The sequence below is a fragment of the Antrostomus carolinensis genome, unplaced genomic scaffold (assembly GCF_000700745.2).
Source record: "Antrostomus carolinensis isolate BGI_N321 unplaced genomic scaffold, ASM70074v2 scaffold3311, whole genome shotgun sequence".
NCBI classification, from domain to species: domain Eukaryota; kingdom Metazoa; phylum Chordata; class Aves; order Caprimulgiformes; family Caprimulgidae; genus Antrostomus; species Antrostomus carolinensis.
Genome location: NW_010294620.1, coordinates 679 through 18,710, shown reverse-complemented (window position 1 = coordinate 18,710; position 18,032 = coordinate 679). Strand labels below are relative to the sequence as shown.

The 18,032-nt window shown below is 41.5% G+C and overlaps 1 protein-coding gene across 1 annotated transcript; it reads right to left on the bottom strand.

Annotated features, from left to right (window-relative positions):
* Positions 1 to 2,209: 2,209 nt before the first annotated feature.
* Positions 2,210 to 16,360, bottom strand: FBLN5 (fibulin 5; the record flags this gene model as incomplete). Its single annotated transcript, XM_010177666.1, has 7 exons — positions 2,210 to 3,071; positions 4,836 to 5,031; positions 7,920 to 8,046; positions 8,591 to 8,713; positions 11,804 to 11,923; positions 12,890 to 13,006; positions 16,238 to 16,360. Coding segments are annotated over 7 exons (968 nt in total), but the record flags the coding sequence as incomplete, so codon positions are not given.
* Between the last annotated feature and the right edge of the window lie 1,672 nt (positions 16,361 to 18,032).

Below are 18,032 nucleotides of genomic sequence, written 5' to 3'. Positions count from 1 at the left end.
TTGAGAAGTGGCTGAATTCCTTTGTTTCCAGACTTTTCACTTTTTTTTAAGGCGCAGAATGTTTATATAGAAAGTGTAATATTACTTTATGAGTATTTGCTGGACCCTGCTAAAACCAAGCATTCAAGCTTTACTCTTTTAACAAAGTGTTTTGTTATGGAATTCCTCTGGGTTTTGATGTTTCTAAATTAGGGTTAAATCAGGTTGGTATGTGGGGGCCATGGGAGAAAAGCCCAGACGTGAGAAGCTGTCTGATGTCTTAACAGGGTGCACTTCCCCTCCAAAAGGTGATGTGATGGCAGGAAAGGAGAGGACTCCTCAACTGGACGTGAAGAAGCCATAACATAGGGGCACAAAAGGGGGGAAAAGGGATGTTTAAGCAATGGGAAAACCTTCAGCATGTTAGGAGTTTAACGTCTTTAATGCAAGACACTGCCTGCCCTTTGTCTGCTCTCTGGGCCACCAGAGCCTGCTTATTTCCCATGTCCCACTTCCAGCAGCTGGGACAGAGGAGCACTTTTAGCCCCATGGTTATAAACTAGCATTCCTCCTTCCTGGTCATCTCTATTTTCCCTTCCAAGACGGTGCTATATGATGAGCCATGATACACTCAGGAAACACATTCTTGTTTTTGATATTTCTCTGCACATTTCCTCTATGTTTATCTCCTCCAAGTCGGCTACTCACAAAACTCATTGGCTTCCTGCCCTCAGCTTGGCCCACTACACTGTGGAGTCAAGCTCCAGCCTTTTTGTTTTTACAATAAAGGATAGTCTGTGTACAGAGCTCTGAGCCACAGGATCCCAAGACATTGTAGTAGCACAGAGAAGACTTTAAACCATTAAGAAATGGAAACTGCTAAAGCACACTCAACTCAGCATTTTTTTCCTGTCATCAGGGCTTCCTTCAAGCTGAGTACAAGTAAAAGGCCAAAGTCTCTAATAAAGCTAGGGAATAACAACTCCAGACTAACTCGCAAAGCTTATTAGGAGCAAGAGAGTCAATTTTCTGACTGTGTCATGCAGTCTCTGTTGTGATAACTTTCTGAGTCTGTATTCTCTCATTTAATACTCCACTTTAATGAAGACCTCACATAATGCTTCTACTCTGCTACAGCCTGCTCAAATTATAATCTTCATAAACTCCTTTTCCCAAGTAGCATTAAGCACTTCCAGTCCTCAAAAAGACAAAGCAAAGGTTATCTTTCCTGCCCTAGCGATGCTGGCAAGCAAATGAGCCGATAAGGAAAAAGCAGGAGGCAGAAGAGCTTGCTTCACAGAAACTGAAGAACAAGGCTTATGAACTCTCTTCCCTTCTAAAATAAATCACCAAAGTGCCAGTGGCTTCAACTAGGTAAGCATTATACCCCCAAACTATATATTTTTTTTTTTTTTCCAAAATCCTAAACATATATAGATTTAGCTTAGCAGTGTGAGGCCTCAGCTGGAATACTTTTCACAGTTTTGGGCACTGCACTTTAAGAAAGAAGTGAACCAGCTGGAGAGAATCCAGACAAGAGCAACAAGAATGATCAAAGGTCCAAAATGTGATGTATGAGGAAAGACCAAAAGGACTGGGTTTGTTTAGACTAGAGAGAAACAGTCTGAGGGGAGACATGACAACAGTACTCAGACATGTTAAAGACTGCAGCAAAGGGGGAAGATAAACTGTTCTTTCTACTGGATGTAGGCTAAAAAGCAGTGGATTTAAATTACAACAGCAGAGACTCAGATTAGGAGAAACTTTCTATTGGTTACAGCAGTTATACCTGAGAAGACATTGCCTATGGAAACTGTGGGATCTCATCGTTTGAGGTCTGGGAACCTGTATAGTGGGGTCTGCTTTGTGGCAGAGGCATGAACAATAAGACTGGTCTGAGTCCTTTTCAGCTTATTTCCTGCAATGTTGGGCGTGTAAGAGAGAGACTGCACATGAACAGAACAATTCATTTTTTCTGAAGGAATTTGAATAGGTCTGAGCTGAGTGGTCCTTGAACAGGAGCTTAATTGCAGCTTTAACTACACTACCTTATAACCATTACAAACTGCTTGCAATCACCGCACTCAGGAAAACAGGGAAAAATAAGGGTCTGATTCTCATCTGTTCTGAAGTCCCTGGGCACTATTCTGGCAGTGGAGGCTTGTGTCAAAGAGTCTGGGTGTAAATAAACATAACACCCTAAACTTTGTAAAACATACCAACCAGTGATGGATTTCTATGAACTCTGTTATACAGAAAGATTTAATACAGGAAGGAACCCAAACATGTGACACTGTTAGAAAGTAGATTACATAGTACAACATGTATTTTGGAATGAATTTACAATGAATTTTAACTATAAAATAGAATCAAAGAAAAAACAGGTGAAACTAAGACAAATGCAGGGTGAATTGAGACAAAGTGCCTGACTGATAATTCCAGAGATAATTGGGAATGTAAGTTAGCATTTCTGAGATCCCTTGTTTCAATAGGTGGCTTTTTGTTTCTGTTTCTGCTTGTTTGTCTGCTTTCCATTTATAATGAAAAAAAAAAAAGCAAGATTGCAAAAGCCAGCTTTTTCCTCAGTTTCTTTGGTGCTTTTTTGCTAAGCAGCTTTGGAGCTACAAAGGTTCACAGTCTTTCAAACATAGACTCATACTCTAGAAGTTGTTTACAATGGAAAGAAGAGTCCCTAAAGTATACCACATAGAGAATCACATGGGATCTGTTGAGGACACATCTTCAGATATCTGCATCCTGGTAGGGAATGTGCATGAAGAGGCCACCCTCCTTAGGCAGGCTTAGGTCACCAGGCCTGTGGAAATACTGGTTTGGTTTAGAGCTGCTATACGTACTGGCTTCTGAGGAGAGAGTTCTGCAGGGGAGGAACTGTCTCTTGTTTTAATGTTTCCAGGGCACAAACTCGAGGTTTAGAAGGAATACTGTGATACGTATATCCTCAGCCGGATGACAGAGCTTCCTCTGAAGTTGATGACAGTGTTAACAGTGATCATTTCCAAGTCCAACTGAATAGTACGGGGCCCCTTCACGGGCCGGGTCAACACCAGAGTAGCACTGATTGGTCCTGTTTGCTGTGAACAAAACAAGAGGAAACAGGTGAGATTTTAAAAAAGGGCTCTTTAAAACTTTCATGTCAGTTGAAACCACGTTATGGCCATGGTCTTTGAGCAACCAAAATAACACTCTTTTCTGCTGCATTTTTAGAAGCTACTGCAATTCACAGGAGAGAGCGAGCTTCATTTCAGCATTTGGCTCTATTTCAGTGTTTTGTATGAACTATCACCCTCTACAGTTTGGTAAGCCTTTGGGAGCCCTGCACATAAAAGGAGCTATTGAACTTAGAAAATTGCTATTGTCCAAATGGAAAAAGATGAAAACATGGATTTAGGATAGGCACAAGCAGTGACACCTTTTTTTTGCGCGTGAGATATTATTTTGTTTGATGTAAAGAACACGGTTGCTTTGAAGCAGCAAACACCAAGAAGGGGTTATGTTAACAGAGCTTGGAGGACAGATGTTCCTATGTGAACAGGATCAGTGTTTGTTGTATAATTGCAGATGTTAATGTTGCAAAACCTCTGAAGAGAGCTTTAAATATGTGAAGGCACTTCAAAAAATCTGTCTTTTACTCAGTGGAAGCAGACCTTTGAAATATCAGGCCAGAACAGTGGATTATGTTCAGAGCTTCTGACGTTCAAAGCAAGTGCAGTTTGTTTTCCAACAGAAACACACAGTGGGACTTGTTTTAGCACGAAATGGAGATTATCGCTGATCCGCGAAGCACGACGAAGCCGTGAGGAGGAGCCGGGCAGGCTGCCCGGGCCGTGCCATGGGCCCTGCTGCCCCAGCCCCTGGGAGCATGGCCTGGGCCCCGCTGCCCATCACGCCCCATCCCTCCCCGCCTGCCATTGCTCACTCTTCCCGAAGCAATGAGTTGGCACCAGCTGCTGGCTGCTGGTGGGAGCGGGAGCGGGACTGCCAGCCGGGCTTCCAGGTGACACAGCAAACGGCTACGTGACAAAACCGTAAAGGAAAACTGAGCAATGATGCTAGTGGAAGGTGTCCCTGTTCATGGCAGGGAGTTGGAACTGGATGATCTTTAAGGTCTCTTCCAACCCAAACCATTCTATGATTATGACTGTATGATCTGAGGCTCATGGGAGAAATGTGTATTGAAATCTACTGAAATCCATCATGCTACTGGTTTCTGTGAGGCATGGGAACCATCCCTGGTGGCTGTGCCTCATTCTATGCAGTCACTTCCCATCAGCCCCACATGTCAGAGGTGCAATGAAGATGACTGAGGAACAGAGATGTCTTCTGAGGAAAATTTAGATTAAAAAAATTGGTCATGTTTTCTCTTGCAGTGGCTTTATAAAATGTGCCCATAAAGGCAGGGAGCGGGAGGGGAGGGGTCCCTTTACTTTTTTGTTTTTCAGGTTTTTCATTTTCCAATTAAGAATTTAAAAAAATCAAACAAGAAATGTTGACTCTTTCAGTAACGTGTACTGATTGTCCATCAAATAAAAAAATATTTGGCACAACAGTTTCTCCTGAGCATGGGAGACACGAGCTATTCTTAGACAGAGGTACAGCCCCGGACTTTACTGAATCTAATGTCTCATAAAGCAAATTTGTTTGCTTTGGGTAGATTACCTTCCTGAAAGAGCCAGCAGCCCCTGCAGACCCACACGCTGCTCTGCATGTCTGCACGTAAAAATGCCACAAACTGAAGGTTTAAATAATATTAATAAAAACCTGAGTTCTGCTATCAGAAGGATATTTAGCTAACAAGACGATACTCTGCGTTTTCTCTCAATAAGCGCCAGACTTACCCGCATGTAGAATTCCCTGCCCTCATTCCCTGATTTGATTTGGAAGATGTAATAGGCTCCAGGGTAGCGAGTTGTTGCTTGCATCTGAAAGATGTCAGAAGGTACAGACCGCCCGGACACCATATCCATCACTCTGTACAAGATGGTAAATGGCTGATCTCTGCAACCGGTATTTTCAGCTGGACACATGCAGCGGCTAATTGTCAGAGACAGGATTGTCATTAGGGGTTACAAAGTGCTATAATATTTGATTCTTTATATGCAAATACACCTTCATAAATAAATAAACAAACAAAGCTGCTGACCAGCTAAAACAATGAAATTTGTAATGAATTTGCTCTCTTTTAGTATTTTCTGTGCTGCTAATCTGGCCTACCTATATCCTTGCCTTCTTTTTCTTGTCTTCTAGGCCAAAATATCTTGGCATCCTTTGTCTCCTTAGACCATTGAAAAATCTGTACTTTCTTCAAAGCAGCTCTGCAGGTGTAAAATACCCTGCACGTGTTTGTTCTGGTACTAATGTAAACTGAACTGTCCCCAAAATAATGTTAATTGTTCGATCATTTCACTGATGGTGCTACATAAATGTTGTGTTCTTTGACAATCTTTTCTATACTACATGAAAACATGCAGCAGGACATGCTGGATCGAAACAAAGCTCTAGCATCAAATGCAGAGCCCTGTGGAAGAGCAGGATAGCAAGCCAAGCATATGACACTTCCACCAACTGCCTCCAATTGTTTGTGACTGAAATGGAAATTCTTGAAACAAAGATGTCTTCTATGTATTCATCAGCCCTTAATATATTTCTTATCTGTCAGCTCATCCAGCTTTCCCTTACACCCACATGAAAGTTTGGCAGCCACAGCACCCACAGCCAGGAGCTCCACAGCCCACTTCACCTCCCTCTGCACTGCCCCTTGCTGACTTTGTCTGATGCTCCCAGCTCTTCTATGGAAAGGGCAGCAGCCAGTCAATCCTTGCTCATCCTCCTCACACAACTCAGAGTTCATATTTGACCCTGTTCATGGCTGAAGAGCCCTAACTTAGTACTTTCTCCCAAGGAAGCTATTCCATATTTTTTATCATCCTCATTGCTCTTTATGAACCTTTGTCCAGTTATATTTCTTTTGAGAGGAGGGTAAAGAACTGCACAGTCTTGAAGATAGGGGTACACAGTGGCATGTGCTCTAAGGATATTCTCTACCTATTAACACCTCCAATTCAGATTGCTTCTCTGACCTCTAGTGAGTACTGCAGATCATGGACCTATCGATAACAACCCTCAAATTCCAGTTTGGACAGATTATGGTCAGATCAGTGCTTTTTATTTAATTTGTGAATTTGGGATAATCTTTTTACTTTACATTCATCTACACTGAATTTCATCTGCCGTTTTTATTGCACAGTCATCGATGCTCCTTCTGCAATTCTTTTCTGCCCACCCTTTTCTTTACCGCCCTGAGTTACTGTTGTAGACTTTGCCCATCTCATAGTTTATCCTTTTTCCCAGGTTGCTTACAAATATGTTGGACAAAGTAGGTCCAGCTCAGATCTCTGCAGAACTTCACTGTGAAAGCTGACAGTTTAACACTATAATTATTTTTTATCTTTCAGCCTGTTATTTTTCTGTGACAGGGACTTTTCTCTTACTTACGGCTCCTTAATTTCCATAAAATTTCCATGTGAGGTTCTTTGCAGAAGCCTTTGGAAACCCAGGCAGACTGCATCAGCCCATGTGCCCCAGCTACATGCTGCTGATTTCTCAGAGAACTCTAATAAAGTTGTGAGGCAGGATGTTCCTTTATAAAAGCTATGTTGGGGAATTTACTGGAAAAGAGTTGGGTCTTTATATCCTATTTTTTTCTATAACCTCCACTACCAACACCAATTTTAGAGAGTTCTTCTCGCATGTCCCCCCTAAAAAGGACCCTGGCATTACAAACGCCCGATTCCTTCCACAGAAAACAGAGATGCAAGAGGTTCACTTGGCTTTTATACTGACCACTTTTAGACATATGCCACAAATTAAATGCAGTCACATTTAGACACAAGCCAGAGCCACTTAACACAAAGCTCAGAGAACAAGAGTTCTGGTGCAAGCTGATCTGCAAGGACTCTATAGTTGGGCTCTGGGGAATTTAGATACAGAAGCTTCAGATATTTCAACTTCCAGTTTAAGATTCTACCACCTCTGAACGTAGGTAAACCCAGAACTGGAAGAACAGGACATTTCCACTCCTCAGCTGCCCTAGGTCAGGAAACAATGTAAAAATATTAATAAATTATAATGGAAAGAAGCTGATTCTTCATCTCTTGCCTTTCTTAGAATACATTAGGCTACCAAGTGATCCCAAGCAATTTGGTTTAGTGCAAACACTATGAATTAAATACTATGGGCTGCAATATATAGAGATCTGTCTGGAGCTGATTAAGCCTTAGGCAAGTACCTACAAAAAATGTAAAAGAAACAGGAAATTTTTAGAAATGTCAGATCTATTTTTTTAATTTTTTTTTTGCTTGCTCAAGTAATTCCAAATTTAGACAGTAACAGGGCTAACAGCCCTCTCCAGACATACCCAATTTCTGGACAAGACAAATCAGTCTGTGCACTTTTCATCACTTTTAACCTTTAAGCAGCAGGAAACTACTTGTATCCTGCCATAACTATCATTTAATGTTTTAAAGTACTTCCCAGACATAAGCTAGTTAATATTTACAGGAAATACTCATACTAATAAGCAGGCTGCATTGGGGCATATATGAAGTCAGTTAGTAATGTACATAAATGTGTCTTATTACACTACAAACCTTGCTGTTTTCTCTGCTCACTCATAAGTGTTTTTCCAGTCTAACTTCCCACACATCTGAGTATCACATCATATCCCACCTGCTGACCTGGTAAGGAATTGCAACTTATTATTTTTATAAACCCTACCAATGGTAAGTGCAGCAACAGCATGTATTTATAGCTCTCTAGACACACTTCGTGGTTGTGTTGTAAAAATGCAGCTTATTTGGTTCACTCTGGATACGCTTCACACAGATAGAATTTGCTTTTGTGGCTGTGGGTATATTACTCACTTCTCATTAATCTGGATATAAGGTTCCTCGCATCTTACTGGGTCTAAACATTTATATTCTCCTGGAATATTAAAACATGTTTGCTGCAGAGTGCAGGTGAAGTTTCTGGTTTCACATTCATTGATATCTAAAACACAAGAAACAAGAGAAAGGCTAAAGCAGGGAAATTTGTGCAAAGCACCACTCTTACAAACCAGTTTCCATCTTAAGGAATTGCCCCAAAATTCAAAATACTCTTGCACCATGAGAAGTGGTCTTTTGATAACTGGCCCCTCTTTTAAGACCACTTTTTACTCCATTCATTTCTGCTTATTGGAGTGCTCCCATATGCTAAGTGCTGCAAAAACAGAAAATAAATCAGCTGCTCAAGCTCTCTGACCTTACAGAACAGGAAAACTAAAGAGAGACATGCAGCAGAGAGGAGAGCATCTGAGGGCTTTCCTGTGTAGCTGTCTCCTAGTCAGTAAAGTCTTACTTACACCAACACACCAATTGACCTCAGTGGGACTACTCACATGATGACATTCTTACCAGAATTACATAATTGGCCCCTAGGAGTATTCACTGTGCAATGCCAAGACCAAGAATCTTAATTCTTGAAAACCTCTTTCCAGACACAGGGCCTATTTTCTGGTCCCCTCAGGTTTTAATCAGCACAGGAATGTTCTTACCTTGGCAGCTTCTGCTATCGTCAAGCAAGTTATAGCCCGAAGGACAGATACAGTAGTAAGAACCAGGCGCGTTCACACATTCATGCTGGCAGAGGAACTCTGAGAAGCTGCATTCATCCATGTCTGCAGTGGTAAAACAAAGTTTAGTGTCTTTGCTTTTACAGTTAAAAGAGTAGTCCCGCAGGCAGGTGGCCATCCAGACTACACGCCCATCACCCCAGCTAGAGGTTGACATCCTCCAGCTCTCTAGAGCTCTGAAGCAACATGGCAAAATGCTACACGACAAGTTATTGATTAAACATTTTTCTCCTAGGGAAACCAAAGTTGCTGCTAAACACAATGTGTGGGTTTTATTTATTTATCTTTATTTTTTTAATACCTGTCACCAGTTGGCCATGTTTTCAGTTCTGTTTTACATCAGAGATAGAGCTACTCCAACAACAAAGCTGCAACTGTAATTTGAAAGGAGAGACTTGACAGTGGTTTTCTTTTCTTTTCTTTTTTTTTTCTTTTTCTTTTTCTTTTTTTTTCTGGAGAGCAAACTTCCCTTTCCCAGGGCCACATGGGTCCCAGTAGCACTCCTGCAGCCAGCCCTGGCTGTTTTATGTTTCTTAGCCTCTAGCCAGTTACTTCGAAGGCATTCCAGCAAGACTACAGAGCTCATCTCAGCTTGGGTCAGACCTACTGGAAGGCCCAGCCACCTCCCAGATACCCGGGAAGCTAAGTAGTCTGTCAAATCTCTGATTGAAAGCAGAAATAGTGCTCTTTTCCCCTTGCACTCATGAATTGACCAGTCATTGTATCCTGCAAAACTGTGCTCAAGCGAGAGGAACTTTGGAGCTGCACATGGAGGCATGGCTGACTGAGGGGAAAACACATAAAAAGGCGTTAGACTGAGGGGGGCTGCAGTTAATCATTTCCTTATTTCCCTGTTCAGGGGAAGAAAGAAACAAAGGCCAGAACCCCAGCCAGGAACTCCCAAGTTCTTATTCCCAGCTCTGACTTGTTGACTGTCCCAGGCAAATCACTTTTACTCTTCAGACTGAATTTCTCTTTCTTCTAAATTAGGCTTAGTCCATTTATTCCCTTTTGGTGTTTTGTGCAGACGGATTGGTAAGTATTTGAAGTCCAAGTACGTTAAAGTGGCTTTATGGCCACAACCATATTATCAAAAGGGAGATGAAAGGAACTCTACATCTACATGGTCCTGTTATTGTGTGACTTGCCCCAGCAAGTTTGCTGAAAAAAACACCTTCCTGACAACACATGAGCCAAGGGCTGCCTCCATAAAGGGACCAAGATATCACCCACCCCCTCAAGGTGTCCTAGCCCAGACCTCCAGCACATTGGATTCATATAACCTGTGCTCAGCTGCTGTCAAGTGCTGGAATGATTTAAAGCCCTGGGGATCCTACATTTCTGCTGCTGAGTCCCCACCTTTCTTGTTCCTAAACAATTCTGGCATTCTGCTGACTACCTGCAGAGGACAAGATGTTAGGCGTTTCAGAGCACATCTAACGCACACGCAAGATCTCTGTGATTAGAAAATAATGATGATGTTGGGAAAGCCAGGTTGAAATCTTTGCCTCTCTCCTTGAATTGGGGCAGGGATGCCTCCCATCTTCGAGGTAGGATGGCTGATAGGCCACGGACTTATCCAGCAGCTGTTGAAGTACATCTGAATCCTGGATGTCTCATAGAAGTGTCCTCCTAACCAGGCATTCCCTTTGTGAGCCTCAGTGTTGTCTAGTGAAGCGAAAGAATCACAGAATCACAGAATGATGGGGATTGGAAGGGACCTCGAAAGATCATCTAGTCCAATCCCCCTGCCGGAGCAGGAACCTAAATGAAATTACACAGGAAGGCGTCCAGGCGGGTCTTGAATGTCTCCAGAGAAGGAGACTCCACAACCTCCCTGGGCAGCCTGTTCCAGTGCTCTGTCACCCTCACTGTAAAGTAGTTTTTTCTCAAGTTTAAGTGGAACCTCCTGTGTTCCAGCTTACACCCATTGCTCCTTGTCCTATCGTTGGGCATTGGGAGACATTTGACCTGTTTTTACAAGCATTTGATTGCACAGAATTGTCAAGAAGAGGTTTTCTGCTCTAAATCGGGGTGGTAGAAAGTCCCTTTTGCTACTTAACTCAGACATGAATGGGGCTTGAACACCACCTCTTCTGTCACCATTTTGTACTGGAAATGTTTACATGGCATTGCATTGAACTTAACTGTTTCAGGACCCCAGCTAGCTCAAGAGCAGATAAAAAGGTGCAGGAGTCTAACTTAGAAGCAGAAACTCTATTAGAAAGTGGAAAATTTAAGTTAGGTGTTGCAGCTCTAAATGTTACACGCGTAAGACCCTTTAGAGATTTAAGTCTTTGTTCTTTCCCTTATAATAAGGAGGTTTGCAGGGAAGAACAGCTTTGGATAGTCTTTACACATACTGCATATCACATGTCTTCTCTCTCAGAAACAGCATGTTACATCTGTTTACTGTAAATTAAAAAACAAGTATTTTCCAGTGTGTTTTTCCTTCCAAGAAATATTGGCTGGATTCTCTAATTTTATCAGGCTGTGGGAACATTAAGCACAGAAATAAGTTTTGCCTTCAATTAAAATAAAGCAATAAAATAAGAACAAAAACAAGAGAGGAAAAAGTACGGTGACATAAGCAGAGTTTCTTCTGCTATGTGCTAAACAGATTAGCAATAGCTGTATGAAGAAACCATACATTGTTTCTGAAGCGTAGCCAGAGCCATACAAGGGAAACTGGGGAAAGTTTCGGGCAGAAGTGTGCAGTCCTAAGAGCAAGAGGAATACATGCATTCAACAGACAAATGGAAAAGTGCTTTATATAAAGTATTTCTTTAATCATGGAAGAATGTTCTAGGACTATCCCTACTTCACTTGCTCTAATAAAGCTTCCTGTTCAGCATTACAAAGTGTTTTCTTATGTTTTGCTGTTATTTTGGAGCTTTTGAATATTTAGCTTATTTCTTTAAAACCATCTGCAGCCCTCCTCCATTGGTTTTTTTTTTTGGTTATTTACTGTGTGCTTTACCTGGAAAGAAGATCATATAAGTTGCAGTTATCCTGCTGCTAACCATTGACCAATGCAAAAAAGTTTTTAAAAAGCATGTACAAAACAATACAGTGGGAAAAGAAAACTTAATAGAATTAAAGAAACCAAAACAATAAATAACTAAAGACAGTTACCACTGCAGTTAACTCCATCAGCTTCCAGTTCATAGCCAGGTTCACAGCGGCAGAGAAAAGAGCCGTAGGTATTGACGCAGGTCTGAGTGCAAGGGTTTTCAGTTGTACATTCGTTCACATCTATGGGAAACCAATGCCCAATGCATCAGTGACTTCTCCCCAAACTCTGTTTTCAATTCATTATTGTAAAGCATTTCAAAGAGATTAGCTGTACAGTCAGAATGATTTGTTCTGAAAAAATACAACCAATTCAGTATTGTTTATTGGGATTAGGGCTGATACCTGGAAATAGCATGTTGAAAACACAACATGTGTGGAAAGGAAGCATTTTGGGAATGTCTTAAATAAAAAAAATAACATTGAAGATGGAAATATTTATTACAAATACTTCTGTCTTTATCCTGCAATTTTAAAACCATTGAATCGATTTTGTCATAAGCAATCTGAGACAAAATGCAGCAGGATATTCCTGAGGAAGATAATGCAATGAGGAATGGTCCTCACGGAAACCTAGGGCTAAGACAAAACCGAATTTTTAATTTTTTTTTTTTTTTTTTAGGACATTAGCAGCTTCTGGTCATCATGAGCACAGATCATTTCCTGCAGCATGTGGGAAGATGCTTCCTGCTTAGCTGAGGAGAGGCTTTATGAAGAGGTTTGGTTGACTTTGACTGAGGTAACACATCACAGCAAAAGGATGACTAATGCTCAGGACCCTAGTCTGGAACTTGGGAGACTCAGATCTAATTTACTGATCTGAAGAATTCTGTCTCAGGTGGGCCACACAGCCTCAGATTTTAAAAGTAAATTCAGTGCGTAAACTCTGGGTAATCTCAGTGAATTGAGGAACTCTATATTTTAGGTGGCTTGGGCCCCTGTGCCCTTTTCTCCTAATCAACTGGTCATGTTGCACCTGTACCCTCTGAGGTACTGTGAAGCTATAGAAATATCTCAGGCTGACAAACCTATGAACATTTTCAAAAGTAGTGCTGGGAAGGTTACTTGTATTCTAAAAACTAAGCGAGTTTTAAGGGTGTTGCTGGGTTGGGACCAAAGATTTTAGTCACAGTTTACCATACACAGTACCTTGGCATGATCTTCCATCATCATTAAGGGTAAAGCCTGGGTTGCACGTACAGGAGTAGGAACCGGGCACATTGGCACACAGCTGCTGGCAGTAGCCGTAGCGACATTCATCTATATCTATAGACGGGAAAGATGAAGAGTAGAGTGGTCTGCATTTTCACATGCAGGTACAAAGCAGCAAACACAGTGAGTCAATGGTAGCAGTAACACAGAAATAACTCAGCATACTGGTTACGGATGTAACAGCCAAACTTTCAGGTGTTCCGACCCAGAGTTATAGTTAAAATACATCTCTACCCAGAAGAATGTAGTAATGTGTTTTTAATCACAGCTGACATCTATCAGCATGTCCTGTGAACTGATTGTCATTGCTGTAATCTTCAGCTTAATGTGATGTCATCAGGAAGCCCAGAGTCACTCCCTTTAAGCAGCTGCCTCACAGCATGCCTGAGAGCTGACACAGCTCGTCACCAGAGGCACAGCCACCCTTGTAGCAAAGTTTTGTCAGAATCAAGAAAGAAAACTTTTTACCTCCACTTATACCAAAGCTACTCACTAGAAAAGCAATGTGTTTGTAACTAAATACTTGTTTTTTTAGAAAGGAAGTTCTTTAAAGACTTTTTTTTGAACAGTCACATTCATATTTTATATGAATTTTTAACTGTCAAGTTATAGACTCTAAAATGTAAACTGTAAATTGAATGCCAAAATAGCAATTTGGGCTGAATTGCAGCATTACCAATACATGCAACTGACTGTTATCAGCACAAGAAAATGCTGTAAGATACATATAAGGGTAAGTGTTGGAAGAATTTGGCACCTGGATTAAGAACTAGAATGAAACACCTGGAGTAGTTGTCCTTTCCAAGGCTTTACATTTTCTTTGGTATCAACAAGCTTTTGATCTGTGCAGATTTTGTAATGGCTGCTCTCAAAGCTTCGAAATTAAGTTTGTGCAGTAGAAAACCAAGTCTATTATCTCCAGTCAGTTTGCCAGAAGGAGCAAAGCAGGAAGGCACAGAGTTGGTGAAGTGACCCTCACCATAGGTACCAACACCCATGAAAATAAAAATGACAATATTCTCCTATGGTTCACACGTATACATGTATATCTGCATGAATTCCAGCAGTTCATTATTTGTTAGCTAAATTGGCTGCCTCCTGTTTCAGCATTAAATATTAAGAAAACTGGGAAACTGACTTCTTGAACAACTTGAACATTTACATGATGTGGTAATACCATAAGAACAACAATGTTGTGAATCTGTTGTCTAAGTAGCTACATCCTGCAATTCAAGTTGATGTTGTTGGCTCATTGGGGCAGTTTTGCCATAGAAAGTCTCAGGAAACCATTCTGAAAATGTCGAAAGTCTTGGAAATATTCTCTCTATGTAAAATAACAATGACATTGACATGCAGTTTTACCCCTGCTAGCTTTTATTTCCCACTGCATTCTAAATAGCAAGGTAACCTAAAGGCCAGGGTCAGCTATGGCATGTACACCAGCAGTAGGCTTGGTCCAAATCCTGCAAAAATTTACGTGGGTTTTAGTAAATTAATACCTCATTTCACTGACAGAATGACTTTAAATACATACTTTGGCTTCTGCAGGACTGTTAATCTCAAGAGTGCTACATTTTGAGGATAAGGACTTTTACAGGGCTGCTTCTTGTGGGTGTGTTGTGTGGATACTGCTGTACTGGCTCTTCCTGTATGAACTTTACTGGGATAATTACAACAGATGGAAGTGTAGCTTTTTGTAACTGTGGTTTACTAACAGTGCCCCAGAAAATCCTGTCTCTAAAACCCAAGCCAGTATCTTTGATTAGGGTAAATGGTCTTTTGCTGCTTTATGCCAGAAAAAATGACTTCTCCAAGGCCAGTGGAAAATATGGAAAACTGGGACTTTTTTGACCCTTAGGGAAAAATATAGCAACTCTAAACACAATTTGCTTTTAGCTCTTTGTATTGCCTTGTAATAATCCACCTTGTGATTACTTAAAGTGGGCAACCCTGGGATGTTATTGCCTATTTTAAATAGCATAAGAGGATATTTGAATCAATTCAGCTATGCAGCCATTTCAGTTCTCTGGTATATCCATCAAGCAGGAAAGTACTTTAGATCCATGTCCAAACTGTGAATGCTGCATACAGACCTTTCATTTGGGCTGGAAGTGGGAGAAGTAAAAACAGGTGATGCAGAGCAGAGTCCCCCTCCCTGCCCTCCCTCATTCCCACCCCATCATGCACACCTGTGCAATCCCTGTCACAAGCTTTCTTTCCCAACAGAAGGGGAATTATCAGAGATTAAGGAGCAGGGGGCTTGGAGACTTAATCTCTCAGGGGAACTACAAGACAGTGACTCCCCAAAGAGGTTGTGGCTGCACAGACCCCAGCCTGGGTGAGGCTCAGCCCTGTCCCTGCCAGGTGAGTTACACAGCAGCTGTTTGTAGGAGTTAGGAAAGCAGCTGTGAATCAATCCTTCACTGGAATTGGCCCCTGGGAGAAGAACGTTGGAAAATAATTGGAGAAGCTCCAGGGATGAATGGGCAGGGAAAGCCCATTCTCCTTCCAGCAGAGGTGTTGTGACAGGACAGTCCAGCTCTGCAGACCTGGCAGGCAAACAGCCTGTGCTGAGGGGAAAAAAATAATGACCAAACTTTTTTTTTTTTTTAAAAGTATCCTATCTTCTAATACCTAAAATTAACATCTACTTCATCATCCCATGGGCATGTCAAGTGAGGGGAATGGGCTGGAGCAGAGGGGACCTGTAAGGTCTTCCCATGCTGTTTGTTGAGGGGTGCTTTTTTCCACAGGGATGAGCTAAAAGGATGAACAGGACATTGCTGCAAGGAAAATAATGAAATCAAAATAAAGCTGCATGGAAGCTACTGAAATGGCACCCAGTTCAGAGAGGATTTTTTTCTCACCCCCAGGCAAAAGGGCTGGTTGAATCTTGGGATTTACTGGCCTGTTTCCTGGTATCGAATACTGATCCCTTTGGGTCGACACTATCACGATGTGGAAAGGACAAGTCTGTTTGGGAACAAATCTTTTTGGATACATGCTTGTGGTTGATCTTATATGAAAGGGAATCCTTCAGACTGGAAATATGAAAATCCCACGTATTACATAGAAGTTAGTCATATGGCATTTACATCTGCATTTTTGTTCCACCAGGGAGTCTCTCTGCCAAGCAGACTGCTGGCACTTACAAAGATGACATTAGTTTCCACGTAGCTGAAGGTTTAACTGTGGACTTGACAAAGATGCTCAGTGACATTAGTTCAGCTATTCACAGATACACATGCACAGATGCTCAAACACCGTATCACAGGAGGTTTTTACCTAAACACTGGCCTTCTAACAGCCAGTAGCCTTCAGTGCAGGAACAGGTATAGCCCCCCTCAGTATTTATGCAGATCTGGGTGGGGTTACACTGGTGAGAATCTGAAGCACATTCATCCACATCTGCAATACAGAAATACAGCAAGAAAATATTAGAAATGGCAACAACAAATGATTGTTCACGCTGTGCAGGGACTTGCACTCACAAAGGTCCGTATGAGGAATCAAAGTGTGGTGGAATAGAGAGAATGATGATAACCTGAAGTAAAAGTCATAAGAGTAAATGTCTGAGGGCAGTGAGAACTGAGGGTGTTCATCAAATCTCCCCCTTTTGCAGGTGACCCAGTGTTTCTCAGAGCTCCTCAATAAATGGATTGCATTACCTCGAGTTTTTTATTACTTCTGCATTTGCTTTTCACTGAACTGCGATATCCATGCTGCAGGGCAGTGTTCAGCCCTAGGGAAAGGCTGCTGAAAGGGCTATAACCCCACTGCCCACTGCAGGGTAAGAGATGAATGGGAGAATGACAAGTGTACAAACACAACTCAGACATATAAAAAAAATCATTTCCTACCCCCACCAATGCAGATTATCTCACTGTAATTTTTCTGATTGAAGGTTCAACCAAAATCAACATTTACCTGACAAAAAAAATGTATACTTCCTGGAATCAATTTCCTGACAATAAAACTCCTTTTTTCTTTCTTTCTTTCTTTCTTTCTTTTTTTTTTACCAGTCTTATTGTTTTTAGTGTATTTGGCTTTTTATTACAACTCCTTAGGGCATTTCTGTTGTGGGCTTTCCCCCCCCCCCTCCAAGTCAGTGAATAGCATTCCTACATTTACATAAGCCAGGACCCTGGAACCTAACTGATTAAAAATGCCTTTCAGAGTCATAAGTTCAACTTGAATCCCTCCTTGCTCAATCTCTTCCCTGATGTTTCTGGCCTTGGGTTTGCCTCTAGATGTCAGAAATGGAAATATCAAAAGATAAATTGTGTCATTTTTTCAGCCAGCTCAGATCTCTATGTTTTATTTATTGATACCTAAACTATTTTTTATTTCAGCATACTGTGCACTGGCCTTTGCTGAAGTACTATGTCATCCAAGCAATGCTACTCCCTTGATTCCCCCCTCGATTCTTAATAACTCAGACTTTGTTGGGTCATGACTGAAAGTATCTCACAAACACATTGGGCTGGAGCAGGCAGCAGAGGGCAGGAATTATGTCTCAGTATCTGCCTCTGAAGCACCTGGCACAGCAGTAAAATCCCAGCCATCGTGAAATAACTGACCCAATCCACCACAGCAGCATATCTAACATGTTCAGATATATAAATAAATACATATTATATACATGAGAGAGTCTAGAGTTTTTATCTTGCCAACATCTGTACCTCTTGACCACATCTATACCAGAGCAATTTATGGTGAGTCAAAGCTGTTAAGATAACAAGAGTGGCACAATTAAAGGTAATTAACTCTGTTGGAAATCAGTTCCCACGTATTTATTGGCCAGAGGAAAGGTTGGCAAAATGGTTGAGGAAATAGGAAAGGACTAAGATAACAAGTCTAGACTATATAGAGAACACGTCTCCTATGAAGAAAGGCTGAGAGATTTGGGGTTGTTCAGCCTGGAGAAGGCTCCAGGGAGACATTATTGTGGCCTTTAAGTACCTAAAGGGAGCCTGTAGGAAAGATGGGGACAGACTTCAGTGGCAGGAGGTTTACTGAGAGGAACAGGAAGACTCACCTGATTAACACATGGCTTAGAGGCTGGTGCCGCAGGTGGAAT